The sequence below is a fragment of the Lissotriton helveticus genome, chromosome 2_1 (assembly GCF_964261635.1).
Source record: "Lissotriton helveticus chromosome 2_1, aLisHel1.1, whole genome shotgun sequence".
Taxonomy (NCBI): Eukaryota; Metazoa; Chordata; class Amphibia; order Caudata; family Salamandridae; genus Lissotriton; species Lissotriton helveticus.
Window position 1 is genome coordinate 1,006,037,715 of NC_136059.1, and position 25,259 is coordinate 1,006,062,973.

At 45.4% G+C, this 25,259-nt stretch overlaps 1 protein-coding gene across 1 annotated transcript in view; it reads left to right on the forward strand.

The window, feature by feature from the left end:
* The window catches only part of LOC144818406 (annexin A1-like), a 212,207-nt gene that overhangs the window by 91,087 nt on the left and 95,861 nt on the right, over positions 1–25,259 (forward strand). Inside the window, exon 4 of the mRNA XM_078675779.1 lies at positions 24,057–24,170. Within this exon, the coding sequence (XP_078531905.1) occupies positions 24,057–24,170 (114 nt within the window). The remainder of the gene's footprint in view (positions 1–24,056; positions 24,171–25,259) is intronic.

Here is a 25,259-nt window from a genome sequence, read left to right on the forward strand (position 1 = left end):
TGCTGAATCCGAGTGTCATTCAATTGATGCAAGCCCATGAGGAAGGGGTGTTCCACAACCCCGAAACGCGTCGGGCATCATTAATTTTTGAAAGGAGGCGGGAAGGTATGCCAACTTGCAGCCCGGAGGGGAGAGAACTGTCGAGTGTCTTCCAGAATGCTTGGGGCAATTTGTGGATGATTAACTTGCACGGCGGCCCGGCCGTGTGGAAAGGCACCATTGTGCGCTGGTAAAAAATGCTTCACCGGGTAGCACAAGGCTCGAAGTTCTAACAAATAGAACACTTGGAGCACAGGACTCGTTATTGATAAGCATACCCGACCGCACCTAAGCCTACTCAAGGCATTTAAAGGATTGCACCAAAAATGTACAATTGAAGACTCGACCTTACTGAAAGGTTAAAACAAAGCCACGGCATTACGGACTACGAATCCCAGATGACGCCAGTGTAACTCTAACAGGCAAAACACGCCCACTGGGGGATTGACGAAAATAAAAACGTGCCAGAAACAGAAGTAATGCTGAATCCGAGTGTCATTCAATTGATGCAAGCCCATGAGGAAGGGGTGTTCCACAACCCCGAAACGCGTCGGGCATCATTAATTTTTGAAAGGAGGCGGGAAGGTATGCCAACTTGCAGCCCGGAGGGGAGAGAACTGTCGAGTGTCTTCCAGAATGCTTGGGGCAATTTGTGGATGATTAACTTGCACGGCGGCCCGGCCGTGTGGAAAGGCACCATTGTGCGCTGGTAAAAAATGCTTCACCGGGTAGCACAAGGCTCGAAGTTCTAACAAATAGAACACTTGGAGCACAGGACTCGTTATTGATAAGCATACCCGACCGCACCTAAGCCTACTCAAGGCATTTAAAGGATTGCACCAAAAATGTACAATTGAAGACTCGACCTTACTGAAAGGTTAAAACAAAGCCACGGCATTACGGACTACGAATCCCAGATGACGCCAGTGTAACTCTAACAGGCAAAACACGCCCACTGGGGGATTGACGAAAATAAAAACGTGCCAGAAACAGAAGTAATGCTGAATCCGAGTGTCATTCAATTGATGCAAGCCCATGAGGAAGGGGTGTTCCACAACCCCGAAACGCGTCGGGCATCATTAATTTTTGAAAGGAGGCGGGAAGGTATGCCAACTTGCAGCCCGGAGGGGAGAGAACTGTCGAGTGTCTTCCAGAATGCTTGGGGCAATTTGTGGATGATTAACTTGCACGGCGGCCCGGCCGTGTGGAAAGGCACCATTGTGCGCTGGTAAAAAATGCTTCACCGGGTAGCACAAGGCTCGAAGTTCTAACAAATAGAACACTTGGAGCACAGGACTCGTTATTGATAAGCATACCCGACCGCACCTAAGCCTACTCAAGGCATTTAAAGGATTGCACCAAAAATGTACAATTGAAGACTCGACCTTACTGAAAGGTTAAAACAAAGCCACGGCATTACGGACTACGAATCCCAGATGACGCCAGTGTAACTCTAACAGGCAAAACACGCCCACTGGGGGATTGACGAAAATAAAAACGTGCCAGAAACAGAAGTAATGCTGAATCCGAGTGTCATTCAATTGATGCAAGCCCATGAGGAAGGGGTGTTCCACAACCCCGAAACGCGTCGGGCATCATTAATTTTTGAAAGGAGGCGGGAAGGTATGCCAACTTGCAGCCCGGAGGGGAGAGAACTGTCGAGTGTCTTCCAGAATGCTTGGGGCAATTTGTGGATGATTAACTTGCACGGCGGCCCGGCCGTGTGGAAAGGCACCATTGTGCGCTGGTAAAAAATGCTTCACCGGGTAGCACAAGGCTCGAAGTTCTAACAAATAGAACACTTGGAGCACAGGACTCGTTATTGATAAGCATACCCGACCGCACCTAAGCCTACTCAAGGCATTTAAAGGATTGCACCAAAAATGTACAATTGAAGACTCGACCTTACTGAAAGGTTAAAACAAAGCCACGGCATTACGGACTACGAATCCCAGATGACGCCAGTGTAACTCTAACAGGCAAAACACGCCCACTGGGGGATTGACGAAAATAAAAACGTGCCAGAAACAGAAGTAATGCTGAATCCGAGTGTCATTCAATTGATGCAAGCCCATGAGGAAGGGGTGTTCCACAACCCCGAAACGCGTCGGGCATCATTAATTTTTGAAAGGAGGCGGGAAGGTATGCCAACTTGCAGCCCGGAGGGGAGAGAACTGTCGAGTGTCTTCCAGAATGCTTGGGGCAATTTGTGGATGATTAACTTGCACGGCGGCCCGGCCGTGTGGAAAGGCACCATTGTGCGCTGGTAAAAAATGCTTCACCGGGTAGCACAAGGCTCGAAGTTCTAACAAATAGAACACTTGGAGCACAGGACTCGTTATTGATAAGCATACCCGACCGCACCTAAGCCTACTCAAGGCATTTAAAGGATTGCCCCAAAAATGTACAATTGAAGACTCGACCTTACTGAAAGGTTAAAACAAAGCCACGGCATTACGGACTACGAATCCCAGATGACGCCAGTGTAACTCTAACAGGCAAAACACGCCCACTGGGGGATTGACGAAAATAAAAACGTGCCAGAAACAGACGTAATGCTGAATCCGAGTGTCATTCAATTGATGCAAGCCCATGAGGAAGGGGTGTTCCACAACCCCGAAACGCGTCGGGCATCATTAATTTTTGAAAGGAGGCGGGAAGGTATGCCAACTTGCAGCCCGGAGGGGAGAGAACTGTCGAGTGTCTTCCAGAATGCTTGGGGCAATTTGTGGATGATTAACTTGCACGGCGGCCCGGCCGTGTGGAAAGGCACCATTGTGCGCTGGTAAAAAATGCTTCACCGGGTAGCACAAGGCTCGAAGTTCTAACAAATAGAACACTTGGAGCACAGGACTCGTTATTGATAAGCATACCCGACCGCACCTAAGCCTACTCAAGGCATTTAAAGGATTGCACCAAAAATGTACAATTGAAGACTCGACCTTACTGAAAGGTTAAAACAAAGCCACGGCATTACGGACTACGAATCCCAGATGACGCCAGTGTAACTCTAACAGGCAAAACACGCCCACTGGGGGATTGACGAAAATAAAAACGTGCCAGAAACAGAAGTAATGCTGAATCCGAGTGTCATTCAATTGATGCAAGCCCATGAGGAAGGGGTGTTCCACAACCCCGAAACGCGTCGGGCATCATTAATTTTTGAAAGGAGGCGGGAAGGTATGCCAACTTGCAGCCCGGAGGGGAGAGAACTGTCGAGTGTCTTCCAGAATGCTTGGGGCAATTTGTGGATGATTAACTTGCACGGCGGCCCGGCCGTGTGGAAAGGCACCATTGTGCGCTGGTAAAAAATGCTTCACCGGGTAGCACAAGGCTCGAAGTTCTAACAAATAGAACACTTGGAGCACAGGACTCGTTATTGATAAGCATACCCGACCGCACCTAAGCCTACTCAAGGCATTTAAAGGATTGCACCAAAAATGTACAATTGAAGACTCGACCTTACTGAAAGGTTAAAACAAAGCCACGGCATTACGGACTACGAATCCCAGATGACGCCAGTGTAACTCTAACAGGCAAAACACGCCCACTGGGGGATTGACGAAAATAAAAACGTGCCAGAAACAGAAGTAATGCTGAATCCGAGTGTCATTCAATTGATGCAAGCCCATGAGGAAGGGGTGTTCCACAACCCCGAAACGCGTCGGGCATCATTAATTTTTGAAAGGAGGCGGGAAGGTATGCCAACTTGCAGCCCGGAGGGGAGAGAACTGTCGAGTGTCTTCCAGAATGCTTGGGGCAATTTGTGGATGATTAACTTGCACGGCGGCCCGGCCGTGTGGAAAGGCACCATTGTGCGCTGGTAAAAAATGCTTCACCGGGTAGCACAAGGCTCGAAGTTCTAACAAATAGAACACTTGGAGCACAGGACTCGTTATTGATAAGCATACCCGACCGCACCTAAGCCTACTCAAGGCATTTAAAGGATTGCACCAAAAATGTACAATTGAAGACTCGACCTTACTGAAAGGTTAAAACAAAGCCACGGCATTACGGACTACGAATCCCAGATGACGCCAGTGTAACTCTAACAGGCAAAACACGCCCACTGGGGGATTGACGAAAATAAAAACGTGCCAGAAACAGAAGTAATGCTGAATCCGAGTGTCATTCAATTGATGCAAGCCCATGAGGAAGGGGTGTTCCACAACCCCGAAACGCGTCGGGCATCATTAATTTTTGAAAGGAGGCGGGAAGGTATGCCAACTTGCAGCCCGGAGGGGAGAGAACTGTCGAGTGTCTTCCAGAATGCTTGGGGCAATTTGTGGATGATTAACTTGCACGGCGGCCCGGCCGTGTGGAAAGGCACCATTGTGCGCTGGTAAAAAATGCTTCACCGGGTAGCACAAGGCTCGAAGTTCTAACAAATAGAACACTTGGAGCACAGGACTCGTTATTGATAAGCATACCCGACCGCACCTAAGCCTACTCAAGGCATTTAAAGGATTGCACCAAAAATGTACAATTGAAGACTCGACCTTACTGAAAGGTTAAAACAAAGCCACGGCATTACGGACTACGAATCCCAGATGACGCCAGTGTAACTCTAACAGGCAAAACACGCCCACTGGGGGATTGACGAAAATAAAAACGTGCCAGAAACAGAAGTAATGCTGAATCCGAGTGTCATTCAATTGATGCAAGCCCATGAGGAAGGGGTGTTCCACAACCCCGAAACGCGTCGGGCATCATTAATTTTTGAAAGGAGGCGGGAAGGTATGCCAACTTGCAGCCCGGAGGGGAGAGAACTGTCGAGTGTCTTCCAGAATGCTTGGGGCAATTTGTGGATGATTAACTTGCACGGCGGCCCGGCCGTGTGGAAAGGCACCATTGTGCGCTGGTAAAAAATGCTTCACCGGGTAGCACAAGGCTCGAAGTTCTAACAAATAGAACACTTGGAGCACAGGACTCGTTATTGATAAGCATACCCGACCGCACCTAAGCCTACTCAAGGCATTTAAAGGATTGCACCAAAAATGTACAATTGAAGACTCGACCTTACTGAAAGGTTAAAACAAAGCCACGGCATTACGGACTACGAATCCCAGATGACGCCAGTGTAACTCTAACAGGCAAAACACGCCCACTGGGGGATTGACGAAAATAAAAACGTGCCAGAAACAGAAGTAATGCTGAATCCGAGTGTCATTCAATTGATGCAAGCCCATGAGGAAGGGGTGTTCCACAACCCCGAAACGCGTCGGGCATCATTAATTTTTGAAAGGAGGCGGGAAGGTATGCCAACTTGCAGCCCGGAGGGGAGAGAACTGTTGAGTGTCTTCCAGAATGCTTGGGGCAATTTGTGGATGATTAACTTGCACGGCGGCCCGGCCGTGTGGAAAGGCACCATTGTGCGCTGGTAAAAAATGCTTCACCGGGTAGCACAAGGCTCGAAGTTCTAACAAATAGAACACTTGGAGCACAGGACTCGTTATTGATAAGCATACCCGACCGCACCTAAGCCTACTCAAGGCATTTAAAGGATTGCACCAAAAATGTACAATTGAAGACTCGACCTTACTGAAAGGTTAAAACAAAGCCACGGCATTACGGACTACGAATCCCAGATGACGCCAGTGTAACTCTAACAGGCAAAACACGCCCACTGGGGGATTGACGAAAATAAAAACGTGCCAGAAACAGAAGTAATGCTGAATCCGAGTGTCATTCAATTGATGCAAGCCCATGAGGAAGGGGTGTTCCACAACCCCGAAACGCGTCGGGCATCATTAATTTTTGAAAGGAGGCGGGAAGGTATGCCAACTTGCAGCCCGGAGGGGAGAGAACTGTCGAGTGTCTTCCAGAATGCTTGGGGCAATTTGTGGATGATTAACTTGCACGGCGGCCCGGCCGTGTGGAAAGGCACCATTGTGCGCTGGTAAAAAATGCTTCACCGGGTAGCACAAGGCTCGAAGTTCTAACAAATAGAACACTTGGAGCACAGGACTCGTTATTGATAAGCATACCCGACCGCACCTAAGCCTACTCAAGGCATTTAAAGGATTGCACCAAAAATGTACAATTGAAGACTCGACCTTACTGAAAGGTTAAAACAAAGCCACGGCATTACGGACTACGAATCCCAGATGACGCCAGTGTAACTCTAACAGGCAAAACACGCCCACTGGGGGATTGACGAAAATAAAAACGTGCCAGAAACAGAAGTAATGCTGAATCCGAGTGTCATTCAATTGATGCAAGCCCATGAGGAAGGGGTGTTCCACAACCCCGAAACGCGTCGGGCATCATTAATTTTTGAAAGGAGGCGGGAAGGTATGCCAACTTGCAGCCCGGAGGGGAGAGAACTGTCGAGTGTCTTCCAGAATGCTTGGGGCAATTTGTGGATGATTAACTTGCACGGCGGCCCGGCCGTGTGGAAAGGCACCATTGTGCGCTGGTAAAAAATGCTTCACCGGGTAGCACAAGGCTCGAAGTTCTAACAAATAGAACACTTGGAGCACAGGACTCGTTATTGATAAGCATACCCGACCGCACCTAAGCCTACTCAAGGCATTTAAAGGATTGCACCAAAAATGTACAATTGAAGACTCGACCTTACTGAAAGGTTAAAACAAAGCCACGGCATTATGGACTACGAATCCCAGATGACGCCAGTGTAACTCTAACAGGCAAAACACGCCCACTGGGGGATTGACGAAAATAAAAACGTGCCAGAAACAGAAGTAATGCTGAATCCGAGTGTCATTCAATTGATGCAAGCCCATGAGGAAGGGGTGTTCCACAACCCCGAAACGCGTCGGGCATCATTAATTTTTGAAAGGAGGCGGGAAGGTATGCCAACTTGCAGCCCGGAGGGGAGAGAACTGTCGAGTGTCTTCCAGAATGCTTGGGGCAATTTGTGGATGATTAACTTGCACGGCGGCCCGGCCGTGTGGAAAGGCACCATTGTGCGCTGGTAAAAAATGCTTCACCGGGTAGCACAAGGCTCGAAGTTCTAACAATTAGAACACTTGGAGCACAGGACTCGTTATTGATAAGCATACCCGACCGCACCTAAGCCTACTCAAGGCATTTAAAGGATTGCACCAAAAATGTACAATTGAAGACTCGACCTTACTGAAAGGTTAAAACAAAGCCACGGCATTACGGACTACGAATCCCAGATGACGCCAGTGTAACTCTAACAGGCAAAACACGCCCACTGGGGGATTGACGAAAATAAAAACGTGCCAGAAACAGAAGTAATGCTGAATCCGAGTGTCATTCAATTGATGCAAGCCCATGAGGAAGGGGTGTTCCACAACCCCGAAACGCGTCGGGCATCATTAATTTTTGAAAGGAGGCGGGAAGGTATGCCAACTTGCAGCCCGGAGGGGAGAGAACTGTCGAGTGTCTTCCAGAATGCTTGGGGCAATTTGTGGATGATTAACTTGCACGGCGGCCCGGCCGTGTGGAAAGGCACCATTGTGCGCTGGTAAAAAATGCTTCACCGGGTAGCACAAGGCTCGAAGTTCTAACAAATAGAACACTTGGAGCACAGGACTCGTTATTGATAAGCATACCCGACCGCACCTAAGCCTACTCAAGGCATTTAAAGGATTGCACCAAAAATGTACAATTGAAGACTCAACCTTACTGAAAGGTTAAAACAAAGCCACGGCATTACGGACTACGAATCCCAGATGACGCCAGTGTAACTCTAACAGGCAAAACACGCCCACTGGGGGATTGACGAAAATAAAAACGTGCCAGAAACAGAAGTAATGCTGAATCCGAGTGTCATTCAATTGATGCAAGCCCATGAGGAAGGGGTGTTCCACAACCCCGAAACGCGTCGGGCATCATTAATTTTTGAAAGGAGGCGCGAAGGTATCCCAACTTGCAGCCCGGATGGGAGAGAACTGTTGAGTGTCTTCCAGAATGCTTGGGGCAATTTGTGGATGATTAACTTGCACGGCGGCCCGGCCGTGTGGAAAGGCACCATTGTGCGCTGGTAAAAAATGCTTCACCGGGTAGCACAAGGCTCGAAGTTCTAACAAATAGAACACTTGGAGCACAGGACTCGTTATTGATAAGCATACCCGACCGCACCTAAGCCTACTCAAGGCATTTAAAGGATTGCACCAAAAATGTACAATTGAAGACTCGACCTTACTGAAAGGTTAAAACAAAGCCACGGCATTACGGACTACGAATCCCAGATGACGCCAGTGTAACTCTAACAGGCAAAACACGCCCACTGGGGGATTGACGAAAATAAAAACGTGCCAGAAACAGAAGTAATGCTGAATCCGAGTGTCATTCAATTGATGCAAGCCCATGAGGAAGGGGTGTTCCACAACCCCGAAACGCGTCGGGCATCATTAATTTTTGAAAGGAGGCGGGAAGGTATGCCAACTTGCAGCCCGGAGGGGAGAGAACTGTCGAGTGTCTTCCAGAATGCTTGGGGCAATTTGTGGATGATTAACTTGCACGGCGGCCCGGCCGTGTGGAAAGGCACCATTGTGCGCTGGTAAAAAATGCTTCACCGGGTAGCACAAGGCTCGAAGTTCTAACAATTAGAACACTTGGAGCACAGGACTCGTTATTGATAAGCATACCCGACCGCACCTAAGCCTACTCAAGGCATTTAAAGGATTGCACCAAAAATGTACAATTGAAGACTCGACCTTACTGAAAGGTTAAAACAAAGCCACGGCATTACGGACTACGAATCCCAGATGACGCCAGTGTAACTCTAACAGGCAAAACACGCCCACTGGGGGATTGACGAAAATAAAAACGTGCCAGAAACAGAAGTAATGCTGAATCCGAGTGTCATTCAATTGATGCAAGCCCATGAGGAAGGGGTGTTCCACAACCCCGAAACGCGTCGGGCATCATTAATTTTTGAAAGGAGGCGGGAAGGTATGCCAACTTGCAGCCCGGAGGGGAGAGAACTGTCGAGTGTCTTCCAGAATGCTTGGGGCAATTTGTGGATGATTAACTTGCACGGCGGCCCGGCCGTGTGGAAAGGCACCATTGTGCGCTGGTAAAATATGCTTCACCGGGTAGCACAAGGCTCGAAGTTCTAACAATTAGAACACTTGGAGCACAGGACTCGTTATTGATAAGCATACCCGACCGCACCTAAGCCTACTCAAGGCATTTAAAGGATTGCACCAAAAATTTACAATTGAAGACTCTACCTTACTGAAAGGTTAAAACAAAGCCACGGCATTACGGACTACGAATCCCAGATGACGCCAGTGTAACTCTAACAGGCAAAACACGCCCACTGGGGGATTGACGAAAATAAAAACGTGCCAGAAACAGAAGTAATGCTGAATCCGAGTGTCATTCAATTGATGCAAGCCCATGAGGAAGGGGTGTTCCACAACCCCGAAACGCGTCGGGCATCATTAATTTTTGAAAGGAGGTGGGAAGGTATGCCAACTTGCAGCCCGGAGGGGAGAGAACTGTCGAGTGTCTTCCAGAATGCTTGGGGCAATTTGTGGATGATATATATATATATATATATTAAAAAAACAGAACCCTTCTGACTGGCTTGAAGCTGAATATAAATGTTGAACATTTTAACGGATAATATTGACTTCACATGCATCATAGTAGTGTGGGGGTAAGTCGATGGCTTGAAAGTGGTCTAAAAAAGGAAACTCCTCCCAGCCTTCTATGCCGTTCTGCAACTGATTCGTTGTAACTTCTCAGGAAGAGATTTCCAAAGAGTTGGCTTATGCGGATGTATGACGTTACAACGCATACTTTTACAACGCCTACCATTACAACGAAACTTTTACAGCGCAAAAACTTTTACAACGCATACCTTTACAACACAAGATTTTACAACGCATATACCTTTACAACGCATACCATTACAACGTAAGTATTGGTAAGTATATAATAATTATTTTAATTTAAATTAATTAAAAATATTGTAATATAATTTAATTTTATTTAATTTTATTTAATTAATTTAATTTAAATGTAATTTTATTTTATTTATAAAAAATACCCCTGTACCCCAAAAACCCAAAACTGACCCTGAACCCTAAAAATACCCCTTTACCCAAAAACTAAAAACTGACCCTGAACCCTAAAAATACCCCTTTACCCAAAAACTGAAAACTGACCCTGAACCCTAAAAATACCCCTTTACCCAAAAACTGAAAACTGACCCTGAACCCTAAAAATACCCCTTTACCCAAAAACTAAAAACTGACCCTGAACCCTAAAAATACCCCTTTACCCAAAAACTGAAAACTGACCCTGAACCCTAAAAATACCCCTTTACCCAAAAACTAAAAACTGACCCTGAACCCTAAAAATACCCCTTTACCTGAAAACTGACCCTGAACCCTAAAAATACCCCTTTACCCAAAAACTGAAAACTGACCCTGAACCCTAAAAATACCCCTTTACCCAAAAACCCAAACATATAACATTTTAAAAATAATTATATACTTACCAATACTTACGTTCTAATGGTATGCGTTGTAAAGGTATCTGCGTTGTAAAAACATGCGTTGTAAAGGTATGCGTTGTAAAAGTTTTTGCGTTGTAAAAGTTTCGTTGTAATGGTAGTGCGTTGTAAAAATTGCGTGGTAAACGTTGCATACCGGCTTATGCACAATTAAAGAGCATCTGCTCTGAAGATGTTTTTCCACCTAGGCGCATGCATTTGAGGAGCTAGGATCACCCTGAACATTCTTGTAGGCTTTTGGAGCCCCATTCCCTCAATTCGATATTTTTGGCCTTTCATTTGAATTACTTTATGTAATTTAGGTGTAACTGCCAGCTCGTTTTTCAAGCGGTATCTCAGGTGCAACGACTCTGAGGTTTCAGTTTGCATGTCACCCAGCCCAGTCATAATTGTGCATGTCGCTGAACATTTCAATGAGCCATTCACCTTACAACCATTTCACTAATTAACGGAATCCCAAAACTAAACATTTTCAAACCGGCCTGAGGTTTCTTGGTAAATGCACACCGAAGTTAAAGATTTTAACAGCTTCTTAGATGTGAAACATGCAGAATGAAATAGGGGGCCATAATAAACGTGTAATACCAGGGAAATTAGAGGCAACTCAAGGACAATCTTGCCCATCAGCAGTGACCTAGCAACCGGCAACCTGCTGTACTGCATCTGTTTTTTGACTTCTACTCTGAGACTCACGCTGAATATCATCAGCATACATTTGAAGTCCAAATTCATCCCCAAGAAATCAGTTGGTGATTATATATAAATGATGATCCTTCGGCTATGCAAAAGGACAGAGCAGTTGGAGAAGAAATGTGGGTTCCAAAATGGACAATTTGACACCTGTTAGTAATAAAGGAAATATCCCAAACCTCAGATTCCCAAAAATCGCTGCGTACCAGTCTAAGGGCAAGATGTCAAGACTTTTAGCGTTTGGAGAGGGGAAGATTTGCAGAATCTGACCATTTGCAAACGCAAAAATTACTTTCCCGATGTAGCAAACCTAATTTTGCAATTCAGTAACGTGTTACCGAATAGGAAAATGGGTTTTTGATTCGCTATATTGGGAAGGGGCGTGTTTAGGGTGTCCCTTCCTAATACCGAATCACATCAGTATGCATGAATGTTTCGTGACTGCAATTGCGGTCGCAAAACATTCGCATTTTGCCACCTACCTCTAGTAGGTGGTAACCCATTTGCAAATGTGAAGGGGTCCCCAAGGGACCCCTTGCCCTTTGTGACTGGTTGTAAAACCATTTTTAAGAGCAGGCAGTGGTCCAACGGACCACTGCCTGCTCTTAAAAAATGAAAAGAAAACTTTTCATTTTTATTTTTGTAAAGCATCTCGTTTTCCTTTGAAGAAAACAGGCTGCTTTATAAAGAAAATTATTACTTTATTGAAAAGCAATCACGGACAAGGGGGTCTGCTGATCTCAGCAGGCCACCATCCCCGTGATTTTGCGATTGCTAGGGGGGTCGCAAATTGCTACCTACCTCATTAATATTCATGAGGTAGGTCATTTGCGACACCCTAGGAATCGCAAAATGTGTACTATGCACATTCATGCATTGCATTTTGCGATTCCCTAATTGCAAACCCTTGTGATTCGCAATAAGGTAATCGTAAAATGCTATCTTGATACATCTGCCCCTAAATCTCTTATCCGCCGAGCACAATCTATAGTATGGTAGGCAGCTCAGAAGTCTACAATATCGAAGCTGCCTACTAAATTTCAGCAATAGGTCATAAGAGGCAATCTTAATACCAACTAGTGCAGGTTTCATCCCATATTCAGGGTGCAACCGGACTTTCAGGATGGAACTGACTGGTTTGAAATAGCTTGTTGGCTAGCTAAATCATGTGGAGAATGTTTTGGTGTTTGAGTTTTAACTCCTTTGCTGCTAGGCCCCCCGTGCTAACCCTTTTTTGGCTATTTGGGGTAGTTTGCGTTAGGCCCCTGTAATTTTGTGTCCACATTAGGTATCAACGTCAAATCTGCACCTTTTTTGTCAATACTAAGAGGATTCTAAAGGTACCCAAAGTGTGTGGATACCCCTGGAGGCAACGCAGCAATTAGTCAAAATACAGCTAATTAAAAAAGACATTTTAATGGGAAACATTGCTACAGAAGAAAGCGTCTGGTTTGTTCCGTGCAAAAGGCATCAACAAAGGGTTTGTGGTGCTGAAATCACCATCTTCTCAGCTTTTAGGAACAGACAGGCTTTTGTCAGAAAACCAAAGTTTTCAATACAGATGTGTCATTTTGCTGGATCATGGCCTATATATCCTATTTTTTGTGCTTTTAACCTTTTTCCAGTTAGTGGTAGAAATGGTTATAAAACCAATAATGGATCCCAGAAAGCTATACATTTCTGAAAATTAGACAACATTCTGAATTCAGCAAGGGGTCATTTGTGTATCTCCTGTAAGAGATTTCTATAGAAACTAACAGTTGAAATAGAAAATATTGAAATTGAGTTAAACAAATTTGTGCCACCGCTTTCACCTGTAACGTCTTCTAAGTATGATGGATTTTTTAAAGCAATATACCATTCTATACGCTGTACGCTTCAAGTTGTGGGGATATAAAGCACTTGTAGGTTCACCAGGAACCAGAGGAACCAATAGCCAATAACTGAGCTGCATCATGAAATGGTTTTTATTTATGTACCGGGTAAATTGCAATTCCTTTGGTAAAAAAATAAAGAGTGAAAAATAGGTACCAAGGAAACCAATATATTTTTGAAATGGGAACAAAATATAGAGTTTAGAAGCAATAGGTTTTTGCACATCTACAGAACTGTGGGTACCCATACAAGCCTGTGAATTAGAGGTAATTTTTCTAAATGACTTCTTTTTTCCAAATTGTCTTACATTTGGAAGGCAGAAATGCAAAGAAAGTCAATTGATAATAATATTTGTTCTACTATTCTGTGTTTCCCTGAGTCTCCTGATAAAAACGCCACCTCACTTGTGTAGGTAGGCCAAGTGTCTGCGACAGGAAACAGCCCAAAACACAACATGGGCACATCAAATTCTTCCAGTGAAAACGGACCCTCTTTTTGCAATGTGCCTAGCTGTGGATTTTGAACCCTAGCTCAGCCGGAACTTAGGAAAACCTAGCAAACCTATGCATTGTTTAAAACTAGACACACATGGGAAACCAGGATGGGGTGCCTTGTGTTGCTCTCCCTAATTTCTGTTACCCAGAATACTTTGCAAATCTTTAACATTTGTCAAAAAACACATTATCCTCATATTTCTGTGCTGGAAAGTTCTGGAATCAGCATAGATAATCAAACTTCCACCCACCCAGCATTCCGCAAAGTCTCTTGATAAAAATGGTACCTCACATGTGTGTGTTGGCCTACTTCCCGCGACAGGAAACGGCCTAATGGACACACCACACTTTAACAGTGAAAACGGATCCTTTTTATGCAAAGTGCCTAGCTGTAGATTCTGAACCCTAGCTCTGCAGCACCTAGGGAAATCTAGGAACCCTTTACATTTTTAAAAACTAGACACCCAGGGGAATCCAGGATGGGGTGACTTGTGTGGCTCTCACCAGGTTCTGTTACCCGGAATCCCTTGAAAACCTCCCTAAAAAAAAACACACATTTCCTCACTTTTCTGTGATGGAAAGTTCTGTAATGTGCGTGGATCCACAAACTTCCAACTACCCAGCATTCCAGTAAGTCCCCTAATAAAAATGGTACCTCACTTTTGGCGGTAGACCTAGAGCCTGACAGGAAACGGCCCAAAACGCAACATGGACACATCTAATTTTTACAGTGAAAACTGGCCCTATTTTTGCAAAGTGCCTAGCTGTGGATTTTGAATACTAGCTCTGCCAGGACCTAGGGAAACCAAGCAAATCTTTTTGAAAACTAGACACCGCGGTGAATCCAGGATGGGGTGACATCTGTGTCTCTCACTAGGTTCTGTTATCCAGAATCCATTGCACATCTCAAACTGTGCCAAAATACACAATTTCCTCACATTTCAGTGATAGAAAGTTTTGGAATATACATGGAGCCACAACATTACACCCACCCTGCATTCCCCAAAGCGCCTTAATAAAAATGGTACCTCACTTGTGTGGGTAGGCCTAGTGCTCATGACAGGAAATAGGCCAAACGCAACGTGAACACAGCACAATTGTACAGTGAAAACTGACCCCTTTCTTGCAAAGTGCATAGCTGTGGATTTTTAACCCAACCTCTGCCGGCACCTAGGGAAACCTAGCAAACCTATACATTTTTTAAATCTAGACACTCAGTGTAATCCAGGATGGTGTGACTTGTGTGGCTCTCACTAGGTTTTGTTATCTAAAATCTCTTGCAAACCTCAAACTGTGCAAAAAAAACACATTTTCCTCACATTTCTGTGATGGAAAATTCTGGAATCTGCATGGATCCACCAAATTCCACCCACCCCGCATTTCCAAAAGCCTCCAAATAATAATGGTGAATCGCTTGTGTGAGTAGGCCTAGTGCAGTGACAGGAAATGGGCCAAAACGCAACATGGACACACCACATTTTTACAGTGAAAACTGACCCTTTTTTTGCAAAGTGCCTACTTATGGATTTTGAACCCTAGCTGCCAGCCACTAGGGTAACCTTGAAAACCTATATATTTCTTTTAACTAGACACCAAGGAGGATCCATGATGGGTGACTTGTGTGGCTCTCACCACATTCTGTGAGCCAGAATCCCCTGCAAACCTCAAACAGTGTCAAAAAACTTTTTTTTCACAATTCTGTGATGGATAGTTCTGGAATCTGAGTGGATCCACAAAATTCCACTAACCCAGCATTTCCCTAAGAATCCCGATAAAAATGGTACCTTACTTCTGTGGGTAGGCCTAGGGCCCACAACAGGAAACGGTGCAACATGCAAAATGGACACACCACATGTTTACAGTGAAAGCTGACCCTTTTTTTGCAAAGTGTGTGAATGTTGATTTTGAACCCTAGTTCTGCAGGCACCTAGAGAAACAGAGCAAACCTATACATTTTTGAAAACTAGACAACCAAGGGAATCCAGGATTTGGTGACTTGTGTGGATCTCATCAGGTTCTGTTACCCAGAATCCCTTGCAAAACTCAAACTTTGTTAAAAAGACAACTTTTCCTCATATTTCTGTGATGGAAAATTCTGGAAACTGCATGGATTCACAAACTTCCACCTATCCCATATTTCCCAAAGTCTCCCGTTAAAAATGGTACCTCACTTGTGTGGGTGGGCCAAGTGCCCGCGGTAGGGATTGGCCCAAAACGTATTGTGGAGACATCAAAATTATTGATCACAATATGACCAGGTTTTGCAAGCGGATCACCTGGGTTTTTGGCCCTGAGCTCAGCGGCCATCTAGGGAAACCTACCAAACCCACACATTTCTGAAAGCTAGACAACCAGATGACTCCATTGAGGTATGGCTTGCATGGACCCCCCCCCCAACATTTTCCGACCCAGAATCCCCTGAAAACCTCAAATTTAGGTGAAAAAAAAATCTAATTTTTCTCAAATGTCTATTTGGGAAAGTTGTGGGATCATTGGGCTGACACAAATTTCCTACCACCCAGCGTTCCCCCAGGTCTTCCGATAAAAATGTTGCCTCACTCGTGTGGGTGGGCCAAGTACACACGACAGGCAAGGGCCCTAAATGTATTGAGGAGACATCAAAATTACGATCAAAAAACGACCTGGTTTTGCAAGGGGGCACCTGGGTTTTTGGTCCTGGGCTCGGTGGCCATCTTGAGAAACCTACCAAGCCCCCACATTTCTGTAAACTAGACACCCGGGGGAGTCTGGGGAGGTATGGCTTGTGTGGATTCCCCAATGTTTTCCTGCCCAGAATCCCCTGCAAACCTCAAATTTAGCTGAAAAATATCACATTTTACACACATGCCAGCCCACACACCCCACCAGTCAAGCACCAGTCCACACACATTGCCAGCCAAACGACAGCCCAACTATACCCCATGACAAGCCCAATCCCACCCACACCGCCAGCCAAGCTCCAGCCCACGCACAGCACCAGCCATGTCCCAGCCCACACACCCCACCAGACAAGCAGCATCCCACGCACACCACCAGCCAAGTGCCAGTGAGGCAGACCGCCAGTCAAGCGCCAGTCCATGCACACTGCCATCCAAGCACCAGTCCATGCACACCACCAGCCAAGAGCCAGTCCACGTTTTTTTTTTAACAAGAAAGAAATCACAAGCCAATTGGAACTAGAATCAAAACTATAACTAAAAACACAACAGCAGTAACTAAAGACATCATTCTAATGACCGAACATCTCTTACAGTGATTGTTATTTTTGGGCATGGGAGGAATTAAATCGGGAAAGTGGCGATCTTTTAATCTAGCCACATCTTCCTCCACTCCAATTCTAGAATACTTGCCTGTTCCACTACAACAAGACTGCCTATCACAAACTCAAGAAACTGAACAAAAGTAATCTTTGATGCTGGAGAACATTCCTCGAACACAACAAAAGCATTAAAAGTTGCTAAATTAAAAAGATGGATGGCAAACTTCTTATACCAAATGTGAGCCTCATTAGCAGCAGTGTAAGGTTCCAACGTCTGATCTACTCTAGCAACACCATTCATGTGCTTATTGTAGTCTACAGTGCACACAAGTTTGCGCACTTCAGCAACCTGACCCCAAACAGTCACAGGTGAAGTACTGTCATCATGGATGGTAGTAAGTACGTACACATCCCTCCTGTCGACAAATTTCACAGTTAGCAGTTCATCCCTTCAAGGCACTGCACTGTCCCCTCTGAAGCTTTTTTTTACAAAGAAACACTTTTGGGTAACCTTTATGGTTAGAGCGGATTGTGTCTCAAGCAAGAGTGTCCACTTTGAACAATTCCTTAAACAGTTATCTTGGTACAAATGATGACCTTTGCTAAAAAGTCCTCTAGCAAGTTCCCACACAATTTTCTCTGAAACTCCTAAAGTGGATGTACAACCAGCGGGGTCTATGGTGGAATCCCTACCAGTGTACACCAGGAAATTATAGACATATCCTTTCCTTCTCTCAGACAACATATATATCTTAATTCCATAATGGTGCCCTCTTGCTTGGAATGCACTGCCTAAAAACCAAACAGCCCTTGAACAGGACCAAAGAATCATCATTAGCTGTTTCTTTCCCTGGAATATAGATCTCTGAAAACCAATCTATAAAGTGATAAAGAACAGGCCGAGTCTTAAAAAGATGGTCACACTATTGCCATCAATGGACTGGTAGACTGATATGAAGCCAGGGACAGCTTCCTCATCAAAAAAGTCAAACCAAAAAACGTCTTCATCGCATCCAGATTTGTGGGAGTCCACCAGGTAGCTCTAGAGTGTGTCCTAAGTCTTGCACTGTTGTCCCTCAAATACTGTTCAACATAAAATCAGTCTGCTCAACAGTCTCAGCCAAAATACATCACCTATAAACAACTGAAAAACCCTGGAAGACCACTATTGGCAGGCAACACCAGCTACACCATTTTTGGATCAACCCAGTCTCCAGCACTTCAAATGGGAAGCCTTGCAGCCACAGGCTGCAATCCAGATGCCTCTTGTTGCACTATCGACACATCAGTGTCCTCCTCTAAAACAGGCACTTCATCCGCACTGAGAGTAGCTTAATCCGCACTGAGAGTAGCTTCATCATCAAATAAATCATCGCGGACAGAAATTCACTTCCAGAGTCTTGCACTTCTTCCTCTCCCTCAGATAAACTGCCAGTCTCATAATCATGGTCAGAGGAAGATTTTAAAAGTATACTAACCATCTGCTGAGCAGTAGTTCTGCTGCTAGCCACAATCCTTACTAATAAAGGTAGCTTGTCAAACTAGTCAACAACAACAAACTCTTTGTAAAATAAGTAGTAATCAATATGTCTCTTTATCCCAAAGACTTATATACTCCAAAACTATACCACTCACTTGCTGCCGGAAGAAGCTAGACTCACCACTAATTACTCTGCACAGACACAGCAAGGACCAACAATATCCCACTAAAAAAGAAAAAGAAAAGGAAATTAGACATAAGACAACACAGACCACATCACAAAGAATTTCACGCTCAAAACACGAACTAAATATGCTGCTATTATGACACCACTAACAACAAATTCATGTATCCATGACAATAATACTCATTTGGAGTAAACACGTACAAAAACATTTCTTTCCAAATAAATGCAGCTATGCAAAACTTCAGATCAACCACTGTGAAACCGCAAACAAGAATCAAAAGCTTTGCACTAGAATAAACAGGAGCAATAAAGCATTACAATCACATATGCAAATAATGTACCAGTCCACACATGATCTACCAACCAAGCTGGGGGCTAGGTGGGCCTAAAAGCATAAGGCCGATCTGCCCCCAAGGGCAGCAGAAACAGCCAAAATATTCCCCCCATACAAGGGGAACAACTCTTGCACAAGGGGCCACTCCCCAACACCAACATTTAAAAAACCCTGGTGCCTAGTGGCTTCTGCCCCCCTTGGGGACAGATGAGCCTAAAAATAAATGGCTGATCTGCCCCCAAAAAGAGCAGTAACGGCCACATTAATCACCCCATATAGGGGAGTGAACCCTTGCCCAAGGGGCCGCTTACCAACAACATTTAAATAAAGCCTGGTGTCTAGTGACTTCTGCCCCCCTTGGGGATAGATGGGCCTGAAAACATATAGCTGATCTGCCACCAAAGGGGGCAGAAACAGCCACGATAATCATTGCATAAAAGGGCTGCTCCTCAACAATATTAAAACAATCCCTGGTGTATAATGGCTTCTGCCCCCTTGGGGGCAGATGGACCTAAAACCATAAGGCCGATATGCCACCAAGGGGGGAAGAAATGGCCAAAATATTTACCCAATAAAGGGCAGTGACCCTTGCCCAAGGGGCCGCTCCCCAACAACACAAAAACAATCCCTTGTGTGTAATAGCTTCAATGGGCCTAAAAACATAAGGCTGATATTTCCCCAAGGGGGCAGAAATGGCCAAAATATTCATCCTCATTAAGGGGAGCGACCCTTGCCCATGGTGACGCTGCCCAACATTAAAAAAAAAAGAAGAAATTCCTTGTGGACTAGTACGGCTTGGAAGACCGTCAGAGGTACCGACGGTTAGAGCGGTGCCTCCTTTGTCCTGAGCTGTTGCCAGGTTGGGTGAGGCTTTTTCTCCATACTCTTGAGATCTTTCAAGAGGCACGAGGATCGTGAACTGTGAGAATACTGGTCCACAGTGTATCCTTTATGGTTTTCTTTTTTTAGTGTTCATATCACTTTTTACACTTAGCAGTAGCATTAATATCTATTAGGTCCTGACGAAAGCACTAGGTGTACATCTACCTTTGAGTGCTGAAACATGTTGACCGACTAACTATTAGTGGACATCTATCTATTGAAACTGTCCCTCTGAACTGTTTTTAACTCTTGATCGTATCAGACAAAAATAAAGTTTGGGGTCTGATTACGCTTCAATTTTATAAATCACGTCACTTGTTGCACTGCACTTTTTTCACACACACTTTAGAAATTGCATCTGCTCACATCTGTTTCTACACCTTTGAAAACATCCTTGGGCTCCTCCATCACTAGGGTGGAGTGTCAGCCCTGTTAAAGGAGACCCAGATGATGAAACATGTCACCTGGAATGGTGAGTGATGGGAATCTATATAATTTTTGCATATTCCTTTAGAGTCTTGACTAGTTACAGTATTTTGGTTCTTTTCCTTTAAATTTCGGGATATACTTTGTGTGTTATAAGTTTACAATGGGGCTGCATATCCCGGTTTGTCTATACATTTTGGCCTCTGACCCTACCTAAAGTATAGTGTGTTTTGGACTAGTAGGGCACACAAAGCTAAAAGAAAAATCAGCCGATCAGCTTCCCAGAGGGCAGAAACAACCAAACAAAATGCACCCCAAAGGGGAGCAGCTGTTGCCCAAGGGGCCGCTCCCCGCAACACAATCCTCAATAAAAAAATTAAAAAAAAATCCCTGGTGTCTAGTGGGCATTCCTGCTGCACGATCACATCACGCCCCATTCGCCACCCAGCAGCAGGCATGCTGAAAAGAGACACCGGAGGAAAGGAAAACCCTTTCCTTTCCTCCGATGGCTCTTTTTTAAATCCCCCTACTCTCCCTGAGGAGAAACTCACCTGTTCCTCCTTGGATGCACTGAAAGCAAATGGCTTCCAACGCATCTGGTATCACATAATAACATTGGCGTGCATGGCGCACTGACGTCATTAAATGACGTGGAGGAGGGGGCAGCGTAAGGGCTTCCGCTGTCCACCCCGGTGGGTGCAGCATGAAGGGTGGTCCACTGGGTAATCGCCAGTGCTTCCCCGTGGGTGTGTGCTAGGACGGCTGGGAGCAGTCCGACGCACATGCCCACCATGACATTGGACAGCTCCTGCCCGACCAACGCACGGAAAGGGTTAAGGGTTACCCTGTTTATCTTCAGAGATATGAGGACTTCAATTGTATCGAGAACATAATGAATTCCTCATTACTTTATATAGCACCATGCTCTCTCTTGAGCTAGGATAGAGTTTCTAATACTGGCTATTTTATATTAAAAACTAGATCCTCATCAAAGAGTACACAGTGGAGTGTCAATCAATTAGGAAATTTGTATAGCGCGCTACTCACCCGGAGGGTCTCAAGGCGCTTGGGGGAGAGGGGTCCGCTACTGCTCGAACAGCCAGGTCTTGAGTTGCTTCCTGAAGGAGAGGTGGTCCTGGGTGAGACTGAGGTGGATGGGGAGGGAGTTCCAGGTCTTGGCTGCCAGGTAGGAGAAGGATCTTCCTCCCATGGTGGCTCTTCGAATGCGTGGAACGACGGCGAGGGCGTGGCTGGTCGATCGTAGCTGGCGGGTGGGAGTGTAGAAGGTCAGGCATTTGTTGAGGTACCTGGGGCATGAGTCGTGGAGGGCCTTGTGTGCGTGGGTGAGAAGATGGAACGTGATTCTCTTGCTGACGGGGAGCCAGTGCAGGTCTCTCAGGTGTCCGGAGATGTGGCTGTGTCCGGGGATGTCCAGGATGAGTCGTGCGGAGGCGTTCTGGATGCGTTGGAGTCTTTTCTGCAGTTTGGCTGTGGTTCCGGTGTAGAGGGTGTTTCCGTAGTCCAGTCGGCAGGTGAAGAGTGCCTGGGTGACTGTCTTCCTGGTTTCGGTGGGGATCCATCGGAAGATCTTTCGGAGCATGCGTAGGATGTTGAAACACGATGACGAGACGGCGTTGACCTGTCTGGTCATCGAGAGGGAGGAGTCCAGGATGAAGCCCAGGTTGCCTGCGTAGTCCGTTGGTTTGGGTGCGCTGCCCAGGGCAGGGGGCCACCAGGAGTCGTCCCAGGCAGAGGGTGATGATCCAAGGATGAGGACTTCTGTCTTGTCTGAGTTCAGTTTCAGGCGGCTGTTCCTCATCCACTCGGGTACGTTTTTCATCCCTTCGTGTAGGTTGGTTCTGGTGGTGGCAGGGTTGTTTGTGAGGGAGAGGATCAGCTGGGTGTCGTCGGCGTAGGAGATGATGTTGAGGTTGTGTTGGCGTGTGATGGCTGCGAGGGGGCTCATGTAGACGTTGAAGAGGGTGGGGCTGAGTGATGATCCTTGTGGTACGCCGCAGATGACTTCGGTGGCCTCGGATCTGAACGGGGGAGGCGGACTCTCTGGGTTCTTCCGGCGAGGAACAAGATGATCCACTCCAGTGCCTTCTCTTGGATTCCGATGTTGATGAGGCGTTGTACTAGGGTGCGGCGGCAGACAGTATCGAACGCTGCGGAGAGGTCCAGGAGGATGAGGGCCGCTGTTTCCCCGTTGTCGAGCAGGGTTCGGATGTCGTCAGTGGCTGCGTTGAGGGCGGTCTCGGTGCTGTGGTTGGCTCGGAAGCCGGACTGTGAGTGGTCGAGGGATCCGTTCGTCTCGAGCAAGGCGGCAAGCTGTTTGTTGACGGTCTTCTCGATGACTTTGGCAGGAAACGGGAGGAGCGAGATGGGGCGGTAGTTCTTGAGGTCGGTGGGGTCTGCTGATGGTTTCTTCAGGAGGGCACTGAGTTTGGCATGCTTCCAGCTCTCCGGGAAGGTGGCGGTGTTGAAGGAGCAGTTGATGATGTCCCGGAGTTGGGGTGCGATGACGGAGTCGGCCTTATTGAAGACGTGGTGGGGGCATGGGTAGGTTGGTGATCCGGAGTGAATGGTGTTCATCGTGCAGATGGTGTCTTCGGTGCTGACCGGGGTCCAGGTGCTGAGGGTGGTGGTGGGGGGCGTTGGTTCCGTGGTTGGGTGCGTGGTCTGTTCGCCGAAGCTGTTGTGTATGTCTGCGATCTTGCTGTGGAAGAACGAGGCGAGTGAGTCGCAGAGGTCTTATGAGGGAGTGATGTCGTTGGGGTTGGAGAGCTCTTTGACGATGTTGAAGAGTTCCTTGCTGTTGTGTGCGTTGTTGTCTAGACGATCCTTGAATGCTGACTTCTTGGTGGTGTGGATCAGCTGGTGGTGTTTGCGGGTGTGAACTGAGATCATAAGCTTTTAAGACAAACAAGGTAGAATAATTGAGCTTGTCCCTGCCTCTTTAATAATTGAACAATAAATAACTCTTTGAATCCTTGTATGTCATTTTGTGGGTCTTGCGTTGTGCAACACTCTTAGATGTTCCATCCACTGAATTGCTTCATTTTCTCCATCTAACTGTTAAACATCTGCTTCTCCCTCAGTGTTTTTGAATAATTTAGGCAAGGCTCCATGCCAGTCATGTGAGTCATGCAATTACATTAATGCAATTTAATTAGTGATTGTCATGTATAAATAATAGTTGGCATTTGTATTAACTCTTACTTTTAGGGAACCATTGACCTCCTTAACAAATTCACATTTAATAATGGTGACACCCTGTGGAAAACATATCATGGGCTCTATCTGATACCAGGTGCATAAGCTCTCACTAAGCTTCAATCCTGCATAGTTCATTGAGGAACAACAAAACGTTTACATTCCAGCACCTATCAATGCTAGTATTCCAAAGTATTCTGAAAATTGTGAGTTTCGATTGAAATGTCTCTTAACCCAATGTCCACAGAGATTCATTTCCTTGTTTGAAAGTCCTGTTTAAATATATACAGAAGAGCATTGGAAGCAATAAGTATGAAACATATGGATGGAAATTCGTTTTTTTAACTGATTTTATTAAGTTATATTATTTGTATTAAGTTAGATAAATGTGGCCTCATTAGGAAATGCCTACCTTGTTTCTATTTTCATGGCATATAACATTCTTAAACTCTGCATTCAATTCTACAGCTAGCTTTCATGCATTTATTTGGTCAGCAGTTTTTACGCGAATGGCTTTTAGATCCTCTTTTTACTAAGGGGCAGATTTACAAGCCCGTTGCGTCACTTTTCCCATGTTAAAAATGACGCAAAACTGGCGCAAGGGTCTTGTAAATCTGCCCCTAAGTGTTTAACTGAGAATTAATCATCAGCTAGAAGTTGCTTTTTAAATGCACTGACCAACCGTTATTTGTCTTCCTGGATTGTACTTCAGCCTTTAGAGGAGTCGCTCAAGAAAGCTCTTTCCGGTCATTATGAGGAGGTTGTCCTGGCTATGCTGAAGACTCCAGCTCAGTTTGATGCCCATGAACTGAAGTCTGCTACTAAGGTAGGCAACGCACTTGGTTGGTCTCCTGATTGTAATCGGTGATGTTTCAAATGCACATTTTTACAAAATAGCTTTGAGGTTCAGTGCCAAAACAAATTCTTTCATGGCCGAGTTGCATAAACTATTTAGAAGAGTGGAACACTGCAAAAATAGAATTGTATTAGAAATTAATACATAATATTTTTCTAATTTCTGTATCAATTAAATATTTTTTCCTAGACACAAATGAACACTTACTACTATTGCACCCTGCATCTTGCAAACAGCAGACTGAAGACCATCTGCTGCAGTCTGCACCTGAGCAAATTTACTCTTCTGTGCTCTGTGACTGACTGGATCAGAATTGTGTTTGTTTTAATGCCACATTAACACGTTAGCTAAACTATTTACTCTTAGCGATCTCATTCGTTATGCATTGTTATCACAGAAACACTGAATATTGCACCACATGCTCTTGTCCTTAATAAGAAGAGAAGTCATATAAAGTGCCAGGGATTGTGCTGTGTGGGATTCAGTATCCAAAAGAGTTGTCAAATACAAGTAAAAGCGGAAATAAGGCCTTCAGCAGATTAAAACGCATCACCTCAACTGAAACAAGAATTGGCAAAGCTAACAAGTCTTGCTTTCGTATGCTACATCCACAGATTAACAACCCAAGAAACAGAGATGCGCAGACACAGAATTATCATTCAGGCAACATGTAAAGTCACCTATGCAGCACAACACAAGCTAGACAAAAGAGGCAACGCCATGCCAGATGCCAGTGCCGACGTACACGAGGACATGCGTACGTTTATGTATCGCCTTTGCAGCACAGCATGCTATATGCAGTCATGCCTTCTTGGGGATCGACTGCATGAATCTGTAAGGAAAATATGCTTGACCCAGCAATGAAGATGCGAATAAAAATGATTGCTGTGTGCCTGCTAGAGTTGTTACACCCATGTCTCATTGTGATTTTCCATTGCGGTTTATAATTGTAACCGAGGTGTTGATGATCATCATTTGTATTGTCTGGTTCTATCGAGCAAATAGATATTGGAAGGATGATCTGATAGAAGTTGGGAGGTTCTTCTGTGAAACTGTACA